The 17,604-nt window shown below is 47.3% G+C and overlaps 1 protein-coding gene across 1 annotated transcript in view; it reads left to right on the forward strand.

The window, feature by feature from the left end:
• Positions 1–17,604, forward strand: part of ELP3 (elongator acetyltransferase complex subunit 3) — a 100,960-nt gene that overhangs the window by 59,679 nt on the left and 23,677 nt on the right. The window contains exons 11-13 of the mRNA XM_054194709.1: positions 4,612–4,702; positions 8,811–8,876; positions 14,909–15,136. Of these exons, the coding sequence (XP_054050684.1) occupies positions 4,612–4,702; positions 8,811–8,876; positions 14,909–15,136 (385 nt within the window). The remainder of the gene's footprint in view (positions 1–4,611; positions 4,703–8,810; positions 8,877–14,908; positions 15,137–17,604) is intronic.

Raw genomic sequence — 17,604 nt, forward strand, 5'->3', positions numbered from 1 at the left:
GGAAGGATGGGGCAGGACTCTTTATCAGGGAGTGTAATGATAGGACACGGGGTAACAGTTTTAAACTGAAAGAGGGGAGATTGAGATGGGATATTGGGAAGAAATTCTTTGGTGTGAGGGTGGTGAGCCCCTGGCCCAGGTTGCCCAGAGAAGCTGTTGCTGCCCCATCCCTGGAGGGGTTCAAGGCCAGGTTGGCGGGAGCTTGGAGCAAACTGGGCTGGTGGGAGGTGTCCCTGCCCAGGGCAGGGGGTGGCACAGGATGGTCTTTAAGGTCCCTTCCAACCCGAACCGTTCTGTGATTCTATGATTCTGTCACCAGCAGCAGCCTCCATCCAGCTGTCACCCGGTTGTCAGTTATTACGTTCCAGTGGAATATCTGTTTTCTTACTGACCGGCTCATGTTATGTGAAACTTGTTCGTGGTGATTACAGATTTTTACACCTCCAGTGCAAAGTCCAAAAGCTATTACTTTCATCTAAATTGCTTTCAGGGCCATTGTGTGACTCTGTTACAGAATAATGAACAAAGCCAGATTTCTTAAAACATTTGTGGCCTCTTCCCAACACTGCTTCACTGAGGACAACAACTTTTTTCCCTTTTTTCGTTGATGCCCCTTTCCGTCTCCCTCCAATCTGCTGCCCCGTGTCCTCCATCCTTCACGTCTTGCATTTCAGGCTCTATTCCCAAAATCCTTTCAAATTCAGCTTGTGCCCCAGACGGCAGCTTATCCTGAGCTCTCTGCATACGGACTCGCCGTTTGGTATGTGCCTTTAGGTTTTCCAGAAAAAAACTGAACTATCAATGCCCCTCCTTTTTAGGACCATTTTTGGGGATCTCTGTTCCCTAGTACCAGGTTTTGCAGAAATATAAGGGACCCGAAGTTTTTGTAGTCCGTCACGTGCTGAAAATAATCAGTTTAATGAGTCAGGTGAGCATGGGAGAGGTGTCACTGACAAAACGCTGTAGAAGGTTTTCTGCTTCAGGAAACCAAGTTAAATATGTTGTTGGTTTTTTTTTTTTTTAAAAAAAAAAGAGATGCTGTTGCTAATGTCTGGTTGGAAGAGAAGATATCTTCCCGAGTGTGTTGTAACTGTCATAGAATCATAGAATCGTTAGGGTTGGAAGGGACCTTAAAGATCATTTAGTTCCAACCCCCTGCCATGGGCAGGGACACCTCCCACTAGACCAGGTTGCTCAGAGCCCCGTCCAACCTGGCCTTAAAAACTTCCAGGCATGGGGCTTCCACCACCTCTCTGGGCAACCTGTGCCAGTGTCTCACCACCCTCATGGTGAAGAACTTCTTCCTAACGTCCAGTCTGAATCGTCCCATCTCTAGTTTTAATCCATTCCCTCTAGTCCTACCGTTACCCAACATCCTAAAAAGTCCCTCCCCAGCTTTCTCGGAGGCCCCCTTAAGATACTGGTAGGCCACTCGAAGGTCTCCTCGGAGCCTTCTTTTCTCCAGACTGAACAACCCCAACTCTCTCAGTCTGTCCCCATAGGAGAGGTGCTCCAGCCCTCTCATCATCCTCGTGGCCCTTCTCTGGACACGTTCCAGCACGTCCGTATCTCTCTTGTAGTCGGGGCTCCAGAACTGGATGCAGTGCTCCAGGTGGGGTCTCACGAGAGTGGAGTAGAGGGGGAGGATCACCTCCCTCAACCTGCTGGCCACGCTTCTCCTGATGCAGCCCAGGGTACGATTGGCTTTCTGGGCTGCCAGCGCACACTGACGGTTCGTGTTGAGCCTCTCGTCCACCAGCACCCCCAAGTCCTTCAGGGCTGCTCTCAAGCCAGTCACTGCCCAGCCTGTATCGGTGCTTGGGATTGCCCTGACCCAGATGGAGGACCTTGCACCTGGCCTGGTTGAACTTCATGAGGTTGGCATGGGCCCACCTCTCCAGCCTGTCCAGGTCCCTCTGGATGGCATCCCTTCCCTCCAGCGTGTCAGCCGCCCCACACAGCTTGGTGTCGTTGGCAAACTTGCTGAGGGTGCACTCTATGCCACTGTCAGAGATGCTTAATACCGTGTTTATCCTCAATGTTTGTGAACCTCATTAGCACCGAGGTGCTTTGGTGCATGAGAAGGTGTGAAATGACAGGAGTAGTGCCACACACCTGGAGACTTTTTCTTTTGTGGATCTCGGTGTTTTATATTAATGTTGTTGTCACCCTACTGATGGGGAGCTGGAGGTATGAAGAAATAAAATATCTTACTCAGCTGAGATCGTGTAAGTCAGAGCTGAGAGCAGACCCAAGGTCTTTAGACCTTCACTCTGTGCTTCAATCAACTGCTTCACGAGTGTCCTAAAGCAGAATGTTTGAAAAATCGATTAAACAGGCCCTTTTGAAGCTTCTGGCAAATTGCACATTAACTTTAATAAGGTCAGGATTTAATCCCCCGTATCCCTGAATTTGTTTAGCATTTTAACAAGTCCTGAAATCGCTGGTACAATGCTGTCTTGTGGCTACTCAAAATAGGCAGTTAGTGTGTGCACTCCTGATGCACGCAGGGTACTTATTTAAATGCTCTGCCCTAATCTGAAGTGAGGATGGAAAACCTATTTCGTGCTTTCTTTTTCTTAAAAGCTTATTTTTCACATTCATATTTTAATTTAGCTTGCTCCCTAGTAGGCAGATGAGAGAGGCTCAAGTTACTGCGTGTTGTAATCTGTCTTTTATTTGCAGTATTTCATTTACTGTTTCATAGCAGACTGTGGATTTAGCTAAAGACCTGGTACTGGAAGACGTCAGGATGTTTTATCTGTGTCCCTGTAGGGAAAATACATCCAGCCTGACTTTTTGGAGTTGTTCCATAATTAGAAGAAAGGCGTTTGGTGAGATTATCACTGTAGATCTAACATACCCTGACGAAAATGCCGTTCTCCTCTAGTGTGTCCTTTAGCCACCATGTGAAGTGCTCATTTCCTCTAATTGAAGCTCTTTGAAGTATGTTGTGTTGGCTCTGCAGTGTCTTATTTACTCAAAGAAATCCACTGAATAAATGAACTAGTTAGCTAATTGTATTTTCCCTCGATTTTTTTTTTTTGGCACGCGAGTGTAAGAGGCGAGGAATTTTTCGTACGCCCTTTGGCTTTATAGAAAGAGGAGCAGGGAAAACAGGGGAGGAAAGTAAAGCACAGGACCTCCGTTACGCTGGAGCATATTGTACCGAAATTGGAGGGCGATGCTGAAATGGGAGGAGAATATCGGAGTCTTGAAGCCCTTGTTTTCATTCTTACCAGTAAAGGAAAACTCCGTTTCTTGCCCCCTCTTGCCGGGTGTCTCAGACCTTCTACAAGGCTGAAGCAGCGCAAGGATCAGGCCTTTGGGGCCCTTGAAGACCTTTTATCTTTCATACAGCTACTGCCAAAAATAGTCATTGTTAATGGGGGCCATGGTGTGAATGCAAGTCCTCAAGGAACTGAGTAGATCAATTAATACATTTTACAGAGGTCATCAGACAGCTGCTAGATGGTGATGACTTTCAATCGCTACTGAACCAAGATGGATTAAGTTAATTACATTACCAATTCCCTGAACCATTCCATTCTCTGTATGGGGGTTTTTTTGTGATATTGTGTTCTTTACTCTCTTGAATGCTCGCATAGATAAAGAAAAAGGAGGAATACTCATCAAGGAACTTTGAGCGCTGTTTTGAGACCAACCTGTTGTCTTTCATATTTGTATAGTCCTCTAGAAGATCTGGGGGGGGTTGGATTACACTTGGGTGGTGTGTTATCAGGGCTGCCAGGATGGAGTTTGAGCAGGGAGAGGGAGAAGCATTTGGAATCACCAAATTGGTGTAGTACAGCATTAGATAGAAGGTGGGTGTTAACTCAAGTTCTCACATGTTTCTTTTTCAGCTTGATCTGGATGCGTAAATCCTCCTTTCCCTAAGGGATGGTGTCCGGCTTGCATAATCTCTAGCGGGACAAACTGCCCTGGAAGGCAGTGGAGAAGCCAAACCTGGTCTTACTTCAAAATTAATTGTAATAGCTCCCTTGGAGAACTGAGGGAAGGAGTTCTGCCATTTGCAGACTCATGATTTACATTCCCATAGGAAGGCCCTGAACTTTCTGGCCGGGCTTTGCCGCAAATCATTTTGCTAAACAGAACTTTTTCACTTTTAAGCAGCTAGCGTCCCAATATAAAAATGTTCTGATTATGATGCATTTTCCCTGGTGGACATTCACCTCGGAGGCTGCGGAAAGAGGCGGTCTGGTTCCCAATTGCTGGTCTCCAGCAACAGATACCACGAAGAACATCCGACCTGGAGTCCCAGGCGAGGCACAGGCTCCGCTGGATGATCCCTTTTTTTCCAGACTTCCAAGCGAAGAACTGAGAGCAAAATTATAACCTATTTCTCAAGATGGTAAAAGCCTTTTTACTAAAGTAAAATCTGTAGCTTTTTCCCTTCATTTTTCTCCTGCTTTTAGTTGTGTTTTGTCTGCGTTATTTCATGTTCAACCAAAGACTTGAAACAAAGGTAATTCCCATAAGTTCTGTGGTCTGCTATTTGGGATCTTGGCCTACGTGACCCTACTCGTACTTTATGGTGTATGGTCTGCTAATGCAGTTGTTTGAGGTTTTTGTTTTTCTTCTTACATGCAGAGATATCCCAATGCCGCTCGTCAGCTCTGGAGTGGAGCACGGGAACCTGAGAGAGCTCGCCTTGGCCAGGATGAAAGATCTTGGGACGCAGGTAAAACGTTTGTCGGTTGGTATTGAGGGAGAGAGAGCTGCTTGATGACTTTACACAAAGTAGCAGAGAGGAAAGTATTGCCGAGAAAAGACACTAAAAGCCAGGTTTGCTGCTGAGCTAAAACAATCTGCGAAGGTCTTTCAAATAAATGTTAATGACTAAAAAGCACCTTGATGATACTTCTGAAAAGCTGGTTTTGTTTGGCTGATTTTGAGTTGAGCACTTTCCCCCTTTTCCTGAAGGTACTTGGTAACTAGTTTGTGATATTCCATTTTTTAGCGGAATGAAGCCATTAAATCAGAGAGACGGCAGGAAGGTTTCTTTTTAATTTACGCTATTAGAAATTCTCCTTCCTTTCTTTTTCCCACGCGTGCACTTATTTGACTGGACAATTGGAAGAGAAGCTCTTAGTCTGAGGCCAGAGAAATCTTGCAAGAGAGATTTCAGCACAAACAAATGAGACTTGATATTCTTGATATTTTTAAGGTCAAATAAAAATCTGAGCGGGGGTGGAGAGGAGGAGGGGGAGGGAGGAATTGCGTTTGTATTTGAAGTCAGAAGGAGGTACCTCCACCCAGTCTTGATTTTCCTCGGAAGGTCGCTGCAGCAGTCGTCATTCACGGTGCCCGCCACGGTCTGCGCTGACACCGCTCTCTCTCTCTGAACCTCCCTCCGAAACCCGGTTATCAGCCACAGCTTGCAAATCCTCCAGTAAAATGATGCCCAAATTCTGCCTTTCTTGGGGTGTTTCTCCGCAGGCAAAACATCACCCAAACCCCATGCTCCTTGAGACTATTCCAAAGGGTTTTAATTGCTTCGGTGTCCTGCTGTTTGGGCAGGGACAGATCCTCACCACAACTGTTCCATGCGTCCGTATTGGGATTTAGCGCTCCCTCTTTCTAGCTCACCTTTCTTTAAAGCGGTTTTAAGGCATTACAGCGTCCAGCAATAGTAAAGTCTTCAGCTACTGCGTGTGTGCCTGTAGTCCCACATCAGCTTGTGCTGCTGACCTATTTTTTTGGTATTCAACATGGATAGTTCTCTAGGCTCCGTCCAGCTCCTTACTGCCTTTGCCGTCGCACTTGGATCTTCCCGTTGCGGTGCAAAGATCAGAAAAGAAACTCCAGGCTGTCTTCCTTCCAGCTGGGCTTTCCTTACCACTTAATCTCTCCTAAGCTGATGCCGTGGATGTTCTGCTTAAATCATTCCTCCCAGTCTCTCTCCAGTAGCGAGCTGGGATTTGGCAGGCAGCTTTGCCAGCCGCAGAAGCTTCCGTCCCTCCTGCTGACTTTTCACTTCAAAACCAGGCAGGGGAGACAACCTCCGTGGTGCAGTGAAGCCTTTTCAGTCCAGCTCTTCAGGGCTACTAGTGAACTCTTCCCTGGGTTCGATACTAAAACCACACCGTTTGATCTGAACCTGATCGAGAGCAGCTGGAGAAGCAGGGATGGCTGATCCATGGCCGTCAGGTCTGAGCTGAACCGTTAAAGGGCTTGTCAGGCTGGCAGTCATCTCTTTTAAAAGAACCGAATCTGTAAATATCTCTGCCGTGCAGATGATTACAGATTTTACTTCAGTGAGGTAGAAACACTGCCGCTGGTGGAACGAGGAACCAAACAGTCTGCTGCAATATAGCTTGAAACGTGAGGTACGGTTGTGTTCTTCTTGTGTCATAGGAGAAAATTATAAATATGCTTTATGCTCTCGTCTCTCTGCTTGGAAAAGGAGAGGGAAAGGCCAAGGCAAGGAAAGGACTTGAAGGAATCTTATATGTTTGCAGGCCCACTAATAAAGATCAGCCAGTTCTGGCAGTTCCATCTTTGGGGAATGGCGTGGGGAGGAGTGCGTTTGAGGGATGGGGATCAGTCCTGTCAACACTGCAGCTCGTGTCTGCGGTCGTTGGAAAGAAATTCTTGAGGAGCCTTGTTGGAGGGACCAGATGCCGGCCTTTGTCATTGCCGGCCACTGAGTGCAAGTGGAGATATGCAGTTGGGACACAGAATTTTAAAGCATCATCCCAGAATATGTTGTCCTTTCTCAGTTCTGGGGTTCTCAATGCAAAGTAGATTTTTCTCTGCCTATTTCTCTACCTTTTTTCTCTGCCTCTGTGCTGTTTGTGTAGCTAGGAAATTGTAAAGCAGAGAATCACAGAGTGGTTTGGGTTGGAAGGGACCTTAAAGATCAGCCAGTTCCAAACCCCTGCCCTGGGCAGGGACACCTCCCACCACCTCCAGTCCCCCAGGGACACCACCGGGAATCCAAGCCCCGGCCAACCTGGCCTTGAACCCCTCCAGGGATGGGGCAGCCACAGCTTCTCTGGGCAACCTGGGCCAGGGGCTCACCCCCCTCACACCAAAGAATTTCTTCCCAATATCTCATCTCAATCTCCCCTCTTCCAGTGTAAAACCCTTCCCCCTCGTCCCATGGCTCCCCTCCCTGCTCCAGAGTCCCTCCCCAGCTTTCCTGGAGCCCCTTGAGGGACTGGCAGGGGCTGGAAGGTCTCTGCGGAGCCTTCTCTTCTCCAGGCTGAACCCCCCCAGCTCTCTCAGCCTGTCCTCCCAGCAGAGGGGCTCCAGCCCTCCCAGCATCTCCGGGGCCTCCTCTGGCCCCGCTCCAACAGCTCCGTGTCTCTCCTGTGCCGAGGCCCCAGCGCTGGAGGCAGCACTGCAGGGGGGTCTCCCCCGAGCGCAGCAGAGGGGCAGAATCCCCCCCTCGCCCTGCTGCCCACGCTGCTGGGGATGCAGCCCAGGCTGCGGGGGGGTTTCTGGGCTGCCAGCGCACGGTGCCGGCTCCTGTGGAGCTTCTCACCCACCAACACCCCCAAGTCCTTCTCCTCAGGGCTGCTCTCCATGCCTTCAGCCCCCAGCCTGGATTTGTGCTGGGGATTGCCCCGACCCAAATGCAGGACCTTGCACTTGGCCTGGTTGAAGATCATGAGGTTGGCATGGGCCCAGCTCTCAAGCCTGTGTTTTTATGCTATTTGGGAGATTGTCACTTTATGTTGATAATGGAATTTAAAAGTATTCAGAGGAGGCCAGGGCATGAGATAGAGCTGTGCTTGTTCTGTGTACTCTTGAGTCTCTCTGTGAATTGGATTTTCACACATTCATTCCCTGTCTAAAAGTCTGGCTTTTGGAAATACATGGGCAGGTTGGTGGTGTTGCTGTTAGAGCAATTTTAGCCCGTTGCTGGAGGTTATCTTCCTTCCCTCGTGGAATGAAATGAGTATTTGCAACTCAGCTGCTTTGGGTAGAACTATTGTGGCTGCGCTTTACTGACAAATGTTGGGTTAAGTTTAACATTGGACTTTCCGATCAACCCGCTGAGAGGTGAATGCGCAGAGTCTCCTGCAGCGGGAGTGCTTGTGCTATCACAGCCCTTCCCTTATGTGAGTGGGTGCCAAATTACTCGACTTCCATTGGCTTTGCTGAGGAGCACACAAGTTTGTGCAAGCTATAACCCATCTCCCAAGCGCTGAGCTTGGAGCCTTGTCATCTCCTCTGTCTTCTGTCCAAAAGATTTCTTTTGGCTCTCTTTGTTTTCTCTGCCGTTGGTCCCAAGCCTCAGTGGTGCTCTGTGGATGCCAGACCAGCGTTAGCTTTACTTTCTGATATTTGGGTAGGACTTCTTGCTTTTAAATGAGAACAGTTACAGAAGAGGGTTGCCGAGATTCAAAAACTGGCTTTTTTAAGGCCTCTCTGGTGCCTTAGGGTAGATTTTGCCAGCGTTTCCCAATGAAGGGCAAAAACAGATTGTGCCAAAGTCTTTTTTTTTCCCTGTTATGCTTTCATGTATGTTGACTTTGCCTCCAGACCCTGCTGTTTGTGAATCAAAGGGTACGTTTCCTCATGAGCCATAATGGTTGCTTAGTGAATTGATTTTTGCCAGCATGTCTTTCCATTTAGCACTAAGACCTCTTTCTGAGGTATATTAGGGATGGATCGGTGAGCATTTTTATTTTGAAGTGTACCCATTTGAAATTCATCCGTGCAACTTCATGCTATTACAGTTTAGTTTTGAACCCGATAGGTGGCTGGAAATCTGTGTGTTTCAGAGCTTAATGTTTTTCTCCTCTGTAATTTTTTTTTTCCTTCCTTTCTCTTCGTAGTGTCGTGATGTAAGGACAAGAGAGGTTGGAATTCAAGAAATTCACCATAAAGTGAGACCATATCAGGTAAGATTTGTGTTTCTTCTTTTTTTTTCTAGGAGCTTGTTTGAGACACAATTTGTCATACGGGTTTGGTGTGGAGGCGTTGGGACCCATTTGTTGCACGTCCAATCCTGCGGTTTGCCTTTGTAGCTGGATCCAATTTTCCATTTATTTTCACAGCAGCTTTCGATGTCTTTTGTTTGAGCGCAGTCACATGTTGAAATTTATGGACCACCATGTTCAGTAAACTGACTACAGCCAGCAGTAATTTTGGTATTTGCACTGCTATAACAAAATAAGCAGCTCTTTCTTACTCTTCTCAGCCTGCCCTTTTCTCACTCCTCATTACAAATTGGGATTTAGAAAATACCAAAAACACAATGTGTGTGTGCTGAACAGGAATGAATGTTTAGAAAGATGAATTTATAGCCTTTTTTGTGAATGTGCGTGTTTGTATAGGCAAACAGTATACATATAAATACGCTTCTGCACATGTATGAATATATACATAGGTGAGCAGATCCATTTAGCATATGAGACATAACTTGTGGTTTTCCTTCCTAAAACAGACCACAAAAAGATTGCTATGCTTATTTTATAGAAAAGAAAATGGGGAGTGCTGAACTTCAAGCATCCAATTTAGGACACTAATCCTCCAGTTCACTGTAGTTACAAGGAGGGATCAGTCCTTCCAGAGAGTTGTCAGGAGGTCCATGGCCATGCATGGCATCCATTTATCCAGAGAGACCTGGACAGGCTTGAGAGCTGGGCCCATGCCAACCTCATGAAGTTCAGCCAGGCCAAGTGCAGCGTCCTGCACCTGGGTTGGGGCAATCCCCAGCACAAATCCAGGCTGGGAGGAGAATGGCTGGAGAGCAGCCCTGAGGAGAAGGACTTGGGGGTGTTGGTGGGTGAGAAGCTCCACAGGAGCCGGCAGCGTGGGCAGCAGGGCGAGGGGGGGATTCTGCCCCTCTGCTGCGCTCGGGGGAGACCCCCCTGCAGTGCTGCCTCCAGCGCTGGGGCCTCGGCACAGGAGAGACACGGAGCTGTTGGAGCGGGGCCAGAGGAGGCCCCGGAGATGCTGGGAGGGCTGGAGCCCCTCTGCTGGGAGGACAGGCTGAGAGAGCTGGGGGGGTCCAGCCTGGAGAAGAGAAGGCTCCGCGGAGACCTTCCAGCCCCTGCCAGTCCCTCAAGGGGCTCCAGGAAAGCTGGGGAGGGACTCTGGAGCAGGGAGGGGAGCCATGGGACGAGGGGGAAGGGTTTTACACTGCAAGAGGGGAGATTGAGATGAGATATTGTGAAGAAATTCTTTGGTGTGAGGGGGGTGAGCCCCTGGCCCAGGTTGCCCAGAGAAGCTGTGGCTGCCCCATCCCTGGAGGGGTTCAAGGCCAGGTTGGCCGGGGCTTGGAGCAACCTGGGCTGGTGGGAGGTGTCCCTGCCCAGGGCAGGGGGTTGGAACTGGCTGATCTTTAAGGTCCCTTCCCACCCAAACCATTCTGTGATTCTATGATCCAAGGAGATGAACTTTCTAAGATCATACAGGATCAGATCCATCTTAGTATATATGTATACTGTGACTAATAAATCATACCCCCGAAGTATTCTCTTCCTCTTCCTCTGTTGACCTTAAGGAAGGACTTGGAAATGATTGCGGAGTTTGTTCATCATAGATCTCCTTTACTTTGAAACAAGGATTCTTTGTTCCAGGCAGAAGATAGTGCCACCCCCAGATAAGAAGCTGAATCAGAATGACAGTGACGTCCCTCTCTCTCTTCGCTGCTATGGGCACGTAGCCACGTTCTAAATCAAAGAATCATAGAATACCGGGTTGGAGGGGACATCAAGGATCTTTTGGTCCAACCATTCTTGGCAAACGTGAGCCACTAAACTGGGGTTGGGCTTTCTAAGTGTCAGCACAGAAGGAGGTTCCTAACAGAGGTCCTGTCTTCCTTTGGAAGCTCCACTGATTATTTAGGCTTGAAGGAGGCTCTGAGTTTGGTGATAGAAGATAAGTAGAATGAATATTCTCTGTGTTTAGCCCATGAAACATGTTCTCACTTTGCAAACCAGAGATTACTAGGAGTCATAGTCTGGTTTTCTCCTGCCATCATGTGACTTCAGATGGAGTGCAATGCTCCCCGTTTTGCACAACTGGGTATAACGTATAGAAATGTATAACGCTCCCAAATAAATTATCATCTTCTTACTGTATTTCTGCAAGGGCTGAGTCTGTCCGGACTTGTTTTTACACAGGCCATGTAGTCTTTGTGCTCCGCTCCTGGTAGCTAGTCTGCGGTCATCTCACGAAATTGCTTCCAAAGATGTCTATTGTCAGCGGTGCTAATCTAATTTAAATTGTAAATTTCTTGAGTAGTTAGCAAATAGCTTATCACCGGGTTTTCAAAGCAACATTATGTTGAAAATTCCCTTTGTTAAACTCATCTATCTGAGTGGCAGGAGGATGTCATTATGTAGTCTTCGCAAAATTTATCATGACAGCAAGCAAGAGAAATATTCTGAAGATGGTATAATTTTTCATGCGCTTTAGACTAATGACAAGGTATGATGTTTTCCTCGGCTCCGTAAGTAAACAACACATCCTATTGATAAGAGAGGCTATCATGTCAGATCTAAAGTAAATTAATCGCTTGCTGTAATTAGTTACACTTTCTGCACCTTCTTCCTGTTAAGGATCAGTGGGCTCTATGTATTTTTATCATGCGATGGTGTGTCTGCTTTTAAAAATTTGGTGGTTTTTTTTTACAAAATCAGTTTAAAGTAGATTAGTTGCCGGTAGCTGGTTGTTTACAGAGCTGTCTCTGAGCTGCCTTTTCAATTAGCGGCGTTTCTCCGCAGCAGCGGAAGGTATGTGCTTGCTCTCGGAACGGTTAAGGCTGCGTAGTGCTACGTAAGAGCCTTAAAAGCGCTCGGGTGAATTGTTGCTGTAAAGAGACGTTGGATTGACAGTTTTTGAAAGGCGAGGGGCAATGACAGCTCTGTTACGGATACGAACCTACGGTAGCGTTAAAGCAGAAAGTGTAAGATGTAGGAGCTGCTGTTCAAGCAAAGCGGGGGGTTTGTATCAAGATAATGATCTCAATGTAGAGCCTTAGTAGGAATAAGGCAGATTTTTAAGCTGGGAGTAGCTGGTTTAGTTTAAGAGTGTAATCTGCGACTGGGTTTTCCCTTTGTTTGTCAAAGTAAGTTTAAAACAACCTGTGCTGGACATTTGACGGTGACCCAAGCTGGCGAGGGTTATTCTTACCCAGCGCACGGGATGGTTTATGGACGAGGGACTGACACTGGGGACTGCGGTGACCAACTGCCCAGGAGGGCATTCAGGCTGGCTTTTGCCCCGTTTGTACCAGTATCCCAGAAGGAAAAGGCTTTGACCATCTCATGAGTCCCTGAAAACCCTTGGAGAGGGGTCTCACGTATCCTAGGAACCTGTGCCCAGGGAAGTGGGGAGAACAAAAAAACTCAATCCAGTGGGGACTTCTCTGAGCAGATCAGCATCTCTGGTCCGTGCTTATGGTGCTGTAAAAATGCACGCGCAGACAGTATAAAGCCTGCTGGTGGAGGTTCCTGTGCTCTTGCTTCATCTCTCTCTACAAGTGGGTTTCGAACTGGCTGTGGGCATAACAGGGCATGTGGTCCTACTGGAGGACAAGCAATGGAGCCATGTTTTCTACTTGTTTTCTTTTGTCCTCAGGAGAAACAGGGAGTTCTCCAAGCTTGACATTTCGAGCTCTTGGTATAGCAGTGTTTAATACTATTTTCTGCTTTCTTTATGCATTAGCAGTAAGCTTCAACCTAACTGCTTCTCCATATAGGTAAACCAACTGCAGAATCTGCGTATTTTAAAAAATGTGACACTCTTTTATTGTCCTGTACATTTCCATTTCACTGGTGGGGTTATGTACCCAGTGGTAGATCTGGATCCGCGTGTGTCAGCCGTCCTGACACACAAGCCGGAGTGGAGTTCTGCTCTTGGAGAACTTGGCACATCGGCAGACGTCTGCTTGGGCACCGCACGTCAGCCTGGAAATGAGCCTTGCGTCTCCAGTCAGCGAGGGATTTAATTGTGAGCCGTGTTCACCCAGGCTTCGTCATGGAGTAGAGCAGGCAGGCGACAGAATCCCTCATGGCTTTTCTGTAAACAAATCTTTAATTCATGGATTTGGGGGTATTAGAGAATTTGCAGAAAAAGTGCTAAGGTCCTTTGCTTCAGTCTTTATAGTAGTGCTGGGAAGAGCATGGTGAGGTGTACGTAGGGATCAATCCTGTGTTGTGCTGTCGGGATGTAACTGGCAGAAACACCAGTGCCTCCGCTGACGCTTTCCATTTGCTTTTGAATTCCTGAAGTTAAAGGAGTCTGTTCAAATGACGGCAGGTGTATCTAGGTGCTGGGTTTAGTTCACATCAGGGGTGTGCTTTTGAAGCGAATCTTCCAATTGATCCCCACTTTGAAAGCATGAGGAAGTGTAGAAACCTGGTTTCTTTCAGATTGATTTAGAAAGCGCCTTCCGGGCGTGCACCTAAGGTACGGCAGCTGGTGATGGGTGCCTGGTTCATGGGATGACACCAAAACTAATCTCCTCTGAAACCCCCCCAACACATACTGTGTTGTCATCGGGCTCTCAATATGGCGAACTATTGCTGCCACTCCTCTCTTGAGCCAGGAAATTTGGGAAATAGTTTTGATCTGCTTATGGCACCTGGTTGTTACAGGTGGGCAAGGGAGTCCCTACAGCAAGGATGGGCTTTCAGCTATACCAGAGCAATTCAAAATGCAGAATGACTCGCTATGTCACCAAAGATGTGACATTATCATCATCGGCTACAGGTTACATCCGATGAACTCAGGGCTAACTCTGCTACAGATAAACACGGCTACTGTTACGTGAGATTTGATCGAGTCTCATGTTGGCATAAGGGAGTCTCATCTTGGGTCCTGGAGCTGCTTCGTGGTGATGGTAGGTCAGGACTGTCCAAAAAAAGAAGTTTTCTTTCTGCCCTCTTACCTGCCAGTTACTCTCCATAGCTTCTAGGTGCTCTGCAGAAGTCATTTCTTCTACCCAAGCGCGGTCTTTATCGTATTCTCCACAGTCAGCCAACTCTCATTTCACTTTTCCCTTCCACTTTGTTGTGATCCTCAGAGCTGCCTTAGCCCAGATTGTTACCGAAAATGGGAGTTGAGGCAAGTATTATGTTGTTGCTGGGCAGTTGTCAGGGTGCTCGTCTGGATGGTTTTGGTGTCTTCAGTGCTGTCTGAATGGGTAAAAAACCCTTCCCGCTGATTCTGTAAGGCACACGTAACGCAATACTCACTCAACACCGACTCTTTCAGATCCACTCCTCTTGCAGTACATGGTTTGCTCCTGTAGGTAGGTCCTGTGCGGCGCTGGAAAGAACTAACTGGTAGTTAGTAAAGAAGTTGACTGCTGCTTGGGAGACCCGTGCTCCGTAGAAATCTCAAGCCATCTCTTTTGCAAAGCAGTAGAGATGTGGACCTAAATGCAAGTGTAGCGAAGGCAGATGCAAAACTACTCATTCTACGTCAGGGAATTTGTAACTGCAGCTGAATTTCAATTAGAGCAAGTCCCTTGATTGGTGGCAAGAGTTGCCCATCCCACCCCCTGTCCTTGATCTTGCAGTGATTATGAAACCAGAGTAACTCAAGAAACGTAGGCTTTAGGTTTCTGAACGGGTACAAACGGGTAAGCATGTGGGTTACCAAGCTACTGGAACGCTTGCAAATAGGGACAGAAGGGTAGGTCTGTCCCATTGGCAAATACGTTTCTATTAAAGTAGTCGCATGGTTTATCTTTAATAGGACTGCGGTAACAGCAGTTCTTACCCAGTACTGCTGAAATCCATCTAGAGTTAAATTGGCCTTTAAGAAAGCCCTTCATGTTTTCTCTGAATCATAATAGTTTATGGATCCATGAAATTGGTTTTGGTCTGTTCAACGTGTTGCTTAAATATTTTTAAAGAAGTTTTTTCCCTTTCTCTTTTCCTCTTTGTATTCATCATCGCTGCTTCTCTTTGTGCAGATTGAATTAGTTAGAAGAGATTATGTGGCTAATGGTGGCTGGGAGACCTTCCTCTCCTATGAAGACCCAGAGCAGGATATTCTCGTTGGCCTTCTACGCCTGCGGAAGTGTTCGGAGGAGTCGTTCAGACCTGAGCTGAAAGGAGGCGTTTCCATTGTCCGTGAATTGCACGTGTACGGGAGCGTGGTCCCTGTCAGCAGTCGGGATCCTTCAAAATTTCAGCACCAGGTACCCCAAGCCATCTTTATTTGTCATCTCTGCCTCTTCCTTGCGCCCTGCTTCCCTCCCCCAGCGTAATTGGAGAAGTGTTTTATTTAATATCTGAGATTCATTCAGTTGCTTGGATTAGAGCCCGCTGCAATAGAAACAGAATTGAATTTGAGCCCCTTCTTGCATTTCGGCTGCTGAAATCGTGCTGTGATTGTGTTTAGGCAATTGCAACTGCTCTGAGATGAAAAAAAGCATGCCTGAACGCTATCGGCATTGCGTCGTGCCCGTACAATGCGAGCTCATGTACGCTGGTGCTAATTTGGCTTTCGAGTACTGAGCATCTTTGGTTCTGAAGTATCTTCCCTTTAATATCCTGTGCGCCACATCAGACTTCCCCGAGTAAAAGCAAAACAAAGGAGATACATCCGTTGTGCCTTTTTGTTTCCTTCTGGAATTGATCGTGTTCGGTAGATGAATTTCACTTCTGAAATCTGAAATAATTACGTGTGGGAAGGTGCAATTTTCTTTGGTACTACCCAGTTTTCTTCCCAAGGAGCATTTACTGGATACATTCTTCCTACCGAAACAGAAGAAACCCAACTTTGGTTCTGAGATGTGTCGGTTTAAGTGATGGGTGAGACTCCCGAGCAACATCTCTTAGTTGTGTCTGACAGTTTTTTTGCTTCAGACACACTTGTGAGGTCATTCTGTATATATATATATCTTAAAGCATGTGAGAATGGAGTGGAAAGCTGTGTTTCTAATTCCTTGCGGTGACTCGTATGAAAATTGCACCTTATCCTGCCGCTGCGCATAACATGCCGTGGCTTGCGGTGAGCAAAAATGCGAATTAAATTTTGCCCTGGTAGGTTTTGAATCTTTAGACTGAGCTTTTTTTAAAAAAAAAAAAAGCAATCAGTTTGTCCTCTTTGCCAGAAGTGCTCAGGGCTGATGGTTTAAATTAACTCCCTTCTATTTATTAATCTTTCCCTGAGTATATGCATTAAGATGCAGTTTTGCTAGACGCTGATGATGTGTGACCATAAGGCAGTGGCTGGGAGGAGAAAAAAAAAAAAAGTAAAAAAAATGAAAAAAGAAGTGGATGTTTCCACTATAAAATAGTTAACACTTAAAAATTCAGGAAGGAAAAAGCAGTAATCCTAGGTATTTGAAGAAAAAAAAAAAAAGAGAGAGAAAATCAATTGCAAACAGCCAACTACAAACATTAAAATAGGCTGCAAATTGAAATTTCATGGCATATGACGCACTCATGTTCGTTCGGAATAGTCAGTGTTCAAGAGGTTAATCAGAAAGTGTTCTTCACAGTTGTGGGGGCAATTTCTGATTAGGAGGATGTTTTAGAATGAAGATTTCTGTGTGTTATTTAAAAATGCCTGTAAGTGTTAAATGTCTTTTTTTTAGAATTAAATCACATCTGCTTCAGTGTCGCCACTGTACATCTTGTCCGGAAAACGGATGAACAAAGAGCCCAGTAGAATTCCTGCATCCTACTGGCAGGAGCGAATTAATCCAATCAATTACTCCCAGATATAGAGGACGGCGAAGTTGTTAAATAGAGTGGAAAGGCTCTTCCCTTGTTTTGAAGCGTTGTAGTGATTCCAGTAGCTCTCCCGCTGTGCGAGATTCCCAACCGTAAATAGAGGTGTGGATCTGGTGCAGAACGTGGCCGTGTTCTTCTGCGATTCTTTGTCATTTGGCATCTCCCGTGTCGGGAGCTGAGCCTGGGCGAGCGGTGCAGAGCTCGAGCCGTTTGATGTAGCCCCCACCAGCCCCGAGGTCGCTGCGAGCCTCAATTCCTCATCCTGAAACCAGCACGGCAACAGCTCCCGGCTCCTGCAGGGGCGGTGGAAATAAAGATTGCGAGGCGCTAAGGCGAGATGTGGATCAGAAAAGCGAACAGCAGCAGGGCCCGTCTCTGGGTCTGTAGTGTCTGGCCACACTGGTTACGGCTGATGTCCCCAGTCAGGATGGCACTGGGATGAGTGTGGCCAGCAGGTGGAGGGAGGTCATCCTTCCCCTCTGCTCTGCCCTGGGGAGGCCGCACCTGGAGCACTGGGGCCAGTTCTGGGCTCCCCGGTTCCAGAAGGACAGGGAACTGCTGGAGAGGGGACAGCAAAGGGCTACCGAGATGCTGAGGGGACTGGAACATCTCTCTGATGAGGAAAGGCTGAGGGATTTGGGTCTCTTCAGTCTGGAAAAAAGACGACTGAGGGGGGACCTTATCAACGCTTGTAAATACTGAAAGGGGGGGTGGCAGGAGGATGGGGCCAGGCTCTTCTCAGTGGTGCCTGGGGACAGGACAAGGGGTAACAGGCACAAACTTGACCATGGGAAGTTCCATCTCAACATGAGGAGGAACTTCTTTGCTGTGAGGGTGGCAGAGCCCTGGCACAGGCTGCCCAGAGAGGTGGGGGAGTCTCCGTCTCTGGAGACATTCCAACCCCGCCTGGACGCGTTCCTGTGCC

Source organism: Rissa tridactyla, chromosome 3, assembly GCF_028500815.1.
Source record: "Rissa tridactyla isolate bRisTri1 chromosome 3, bRisTri1.patW.cur.20221130, whole genome shotgun sequence".
NCBI classification, from domain to species: Eukaryota; Metazoa; Chordata; class Aves; order Charadriiformes; family Laridae; genus Rissa; species Rissa tridactyla.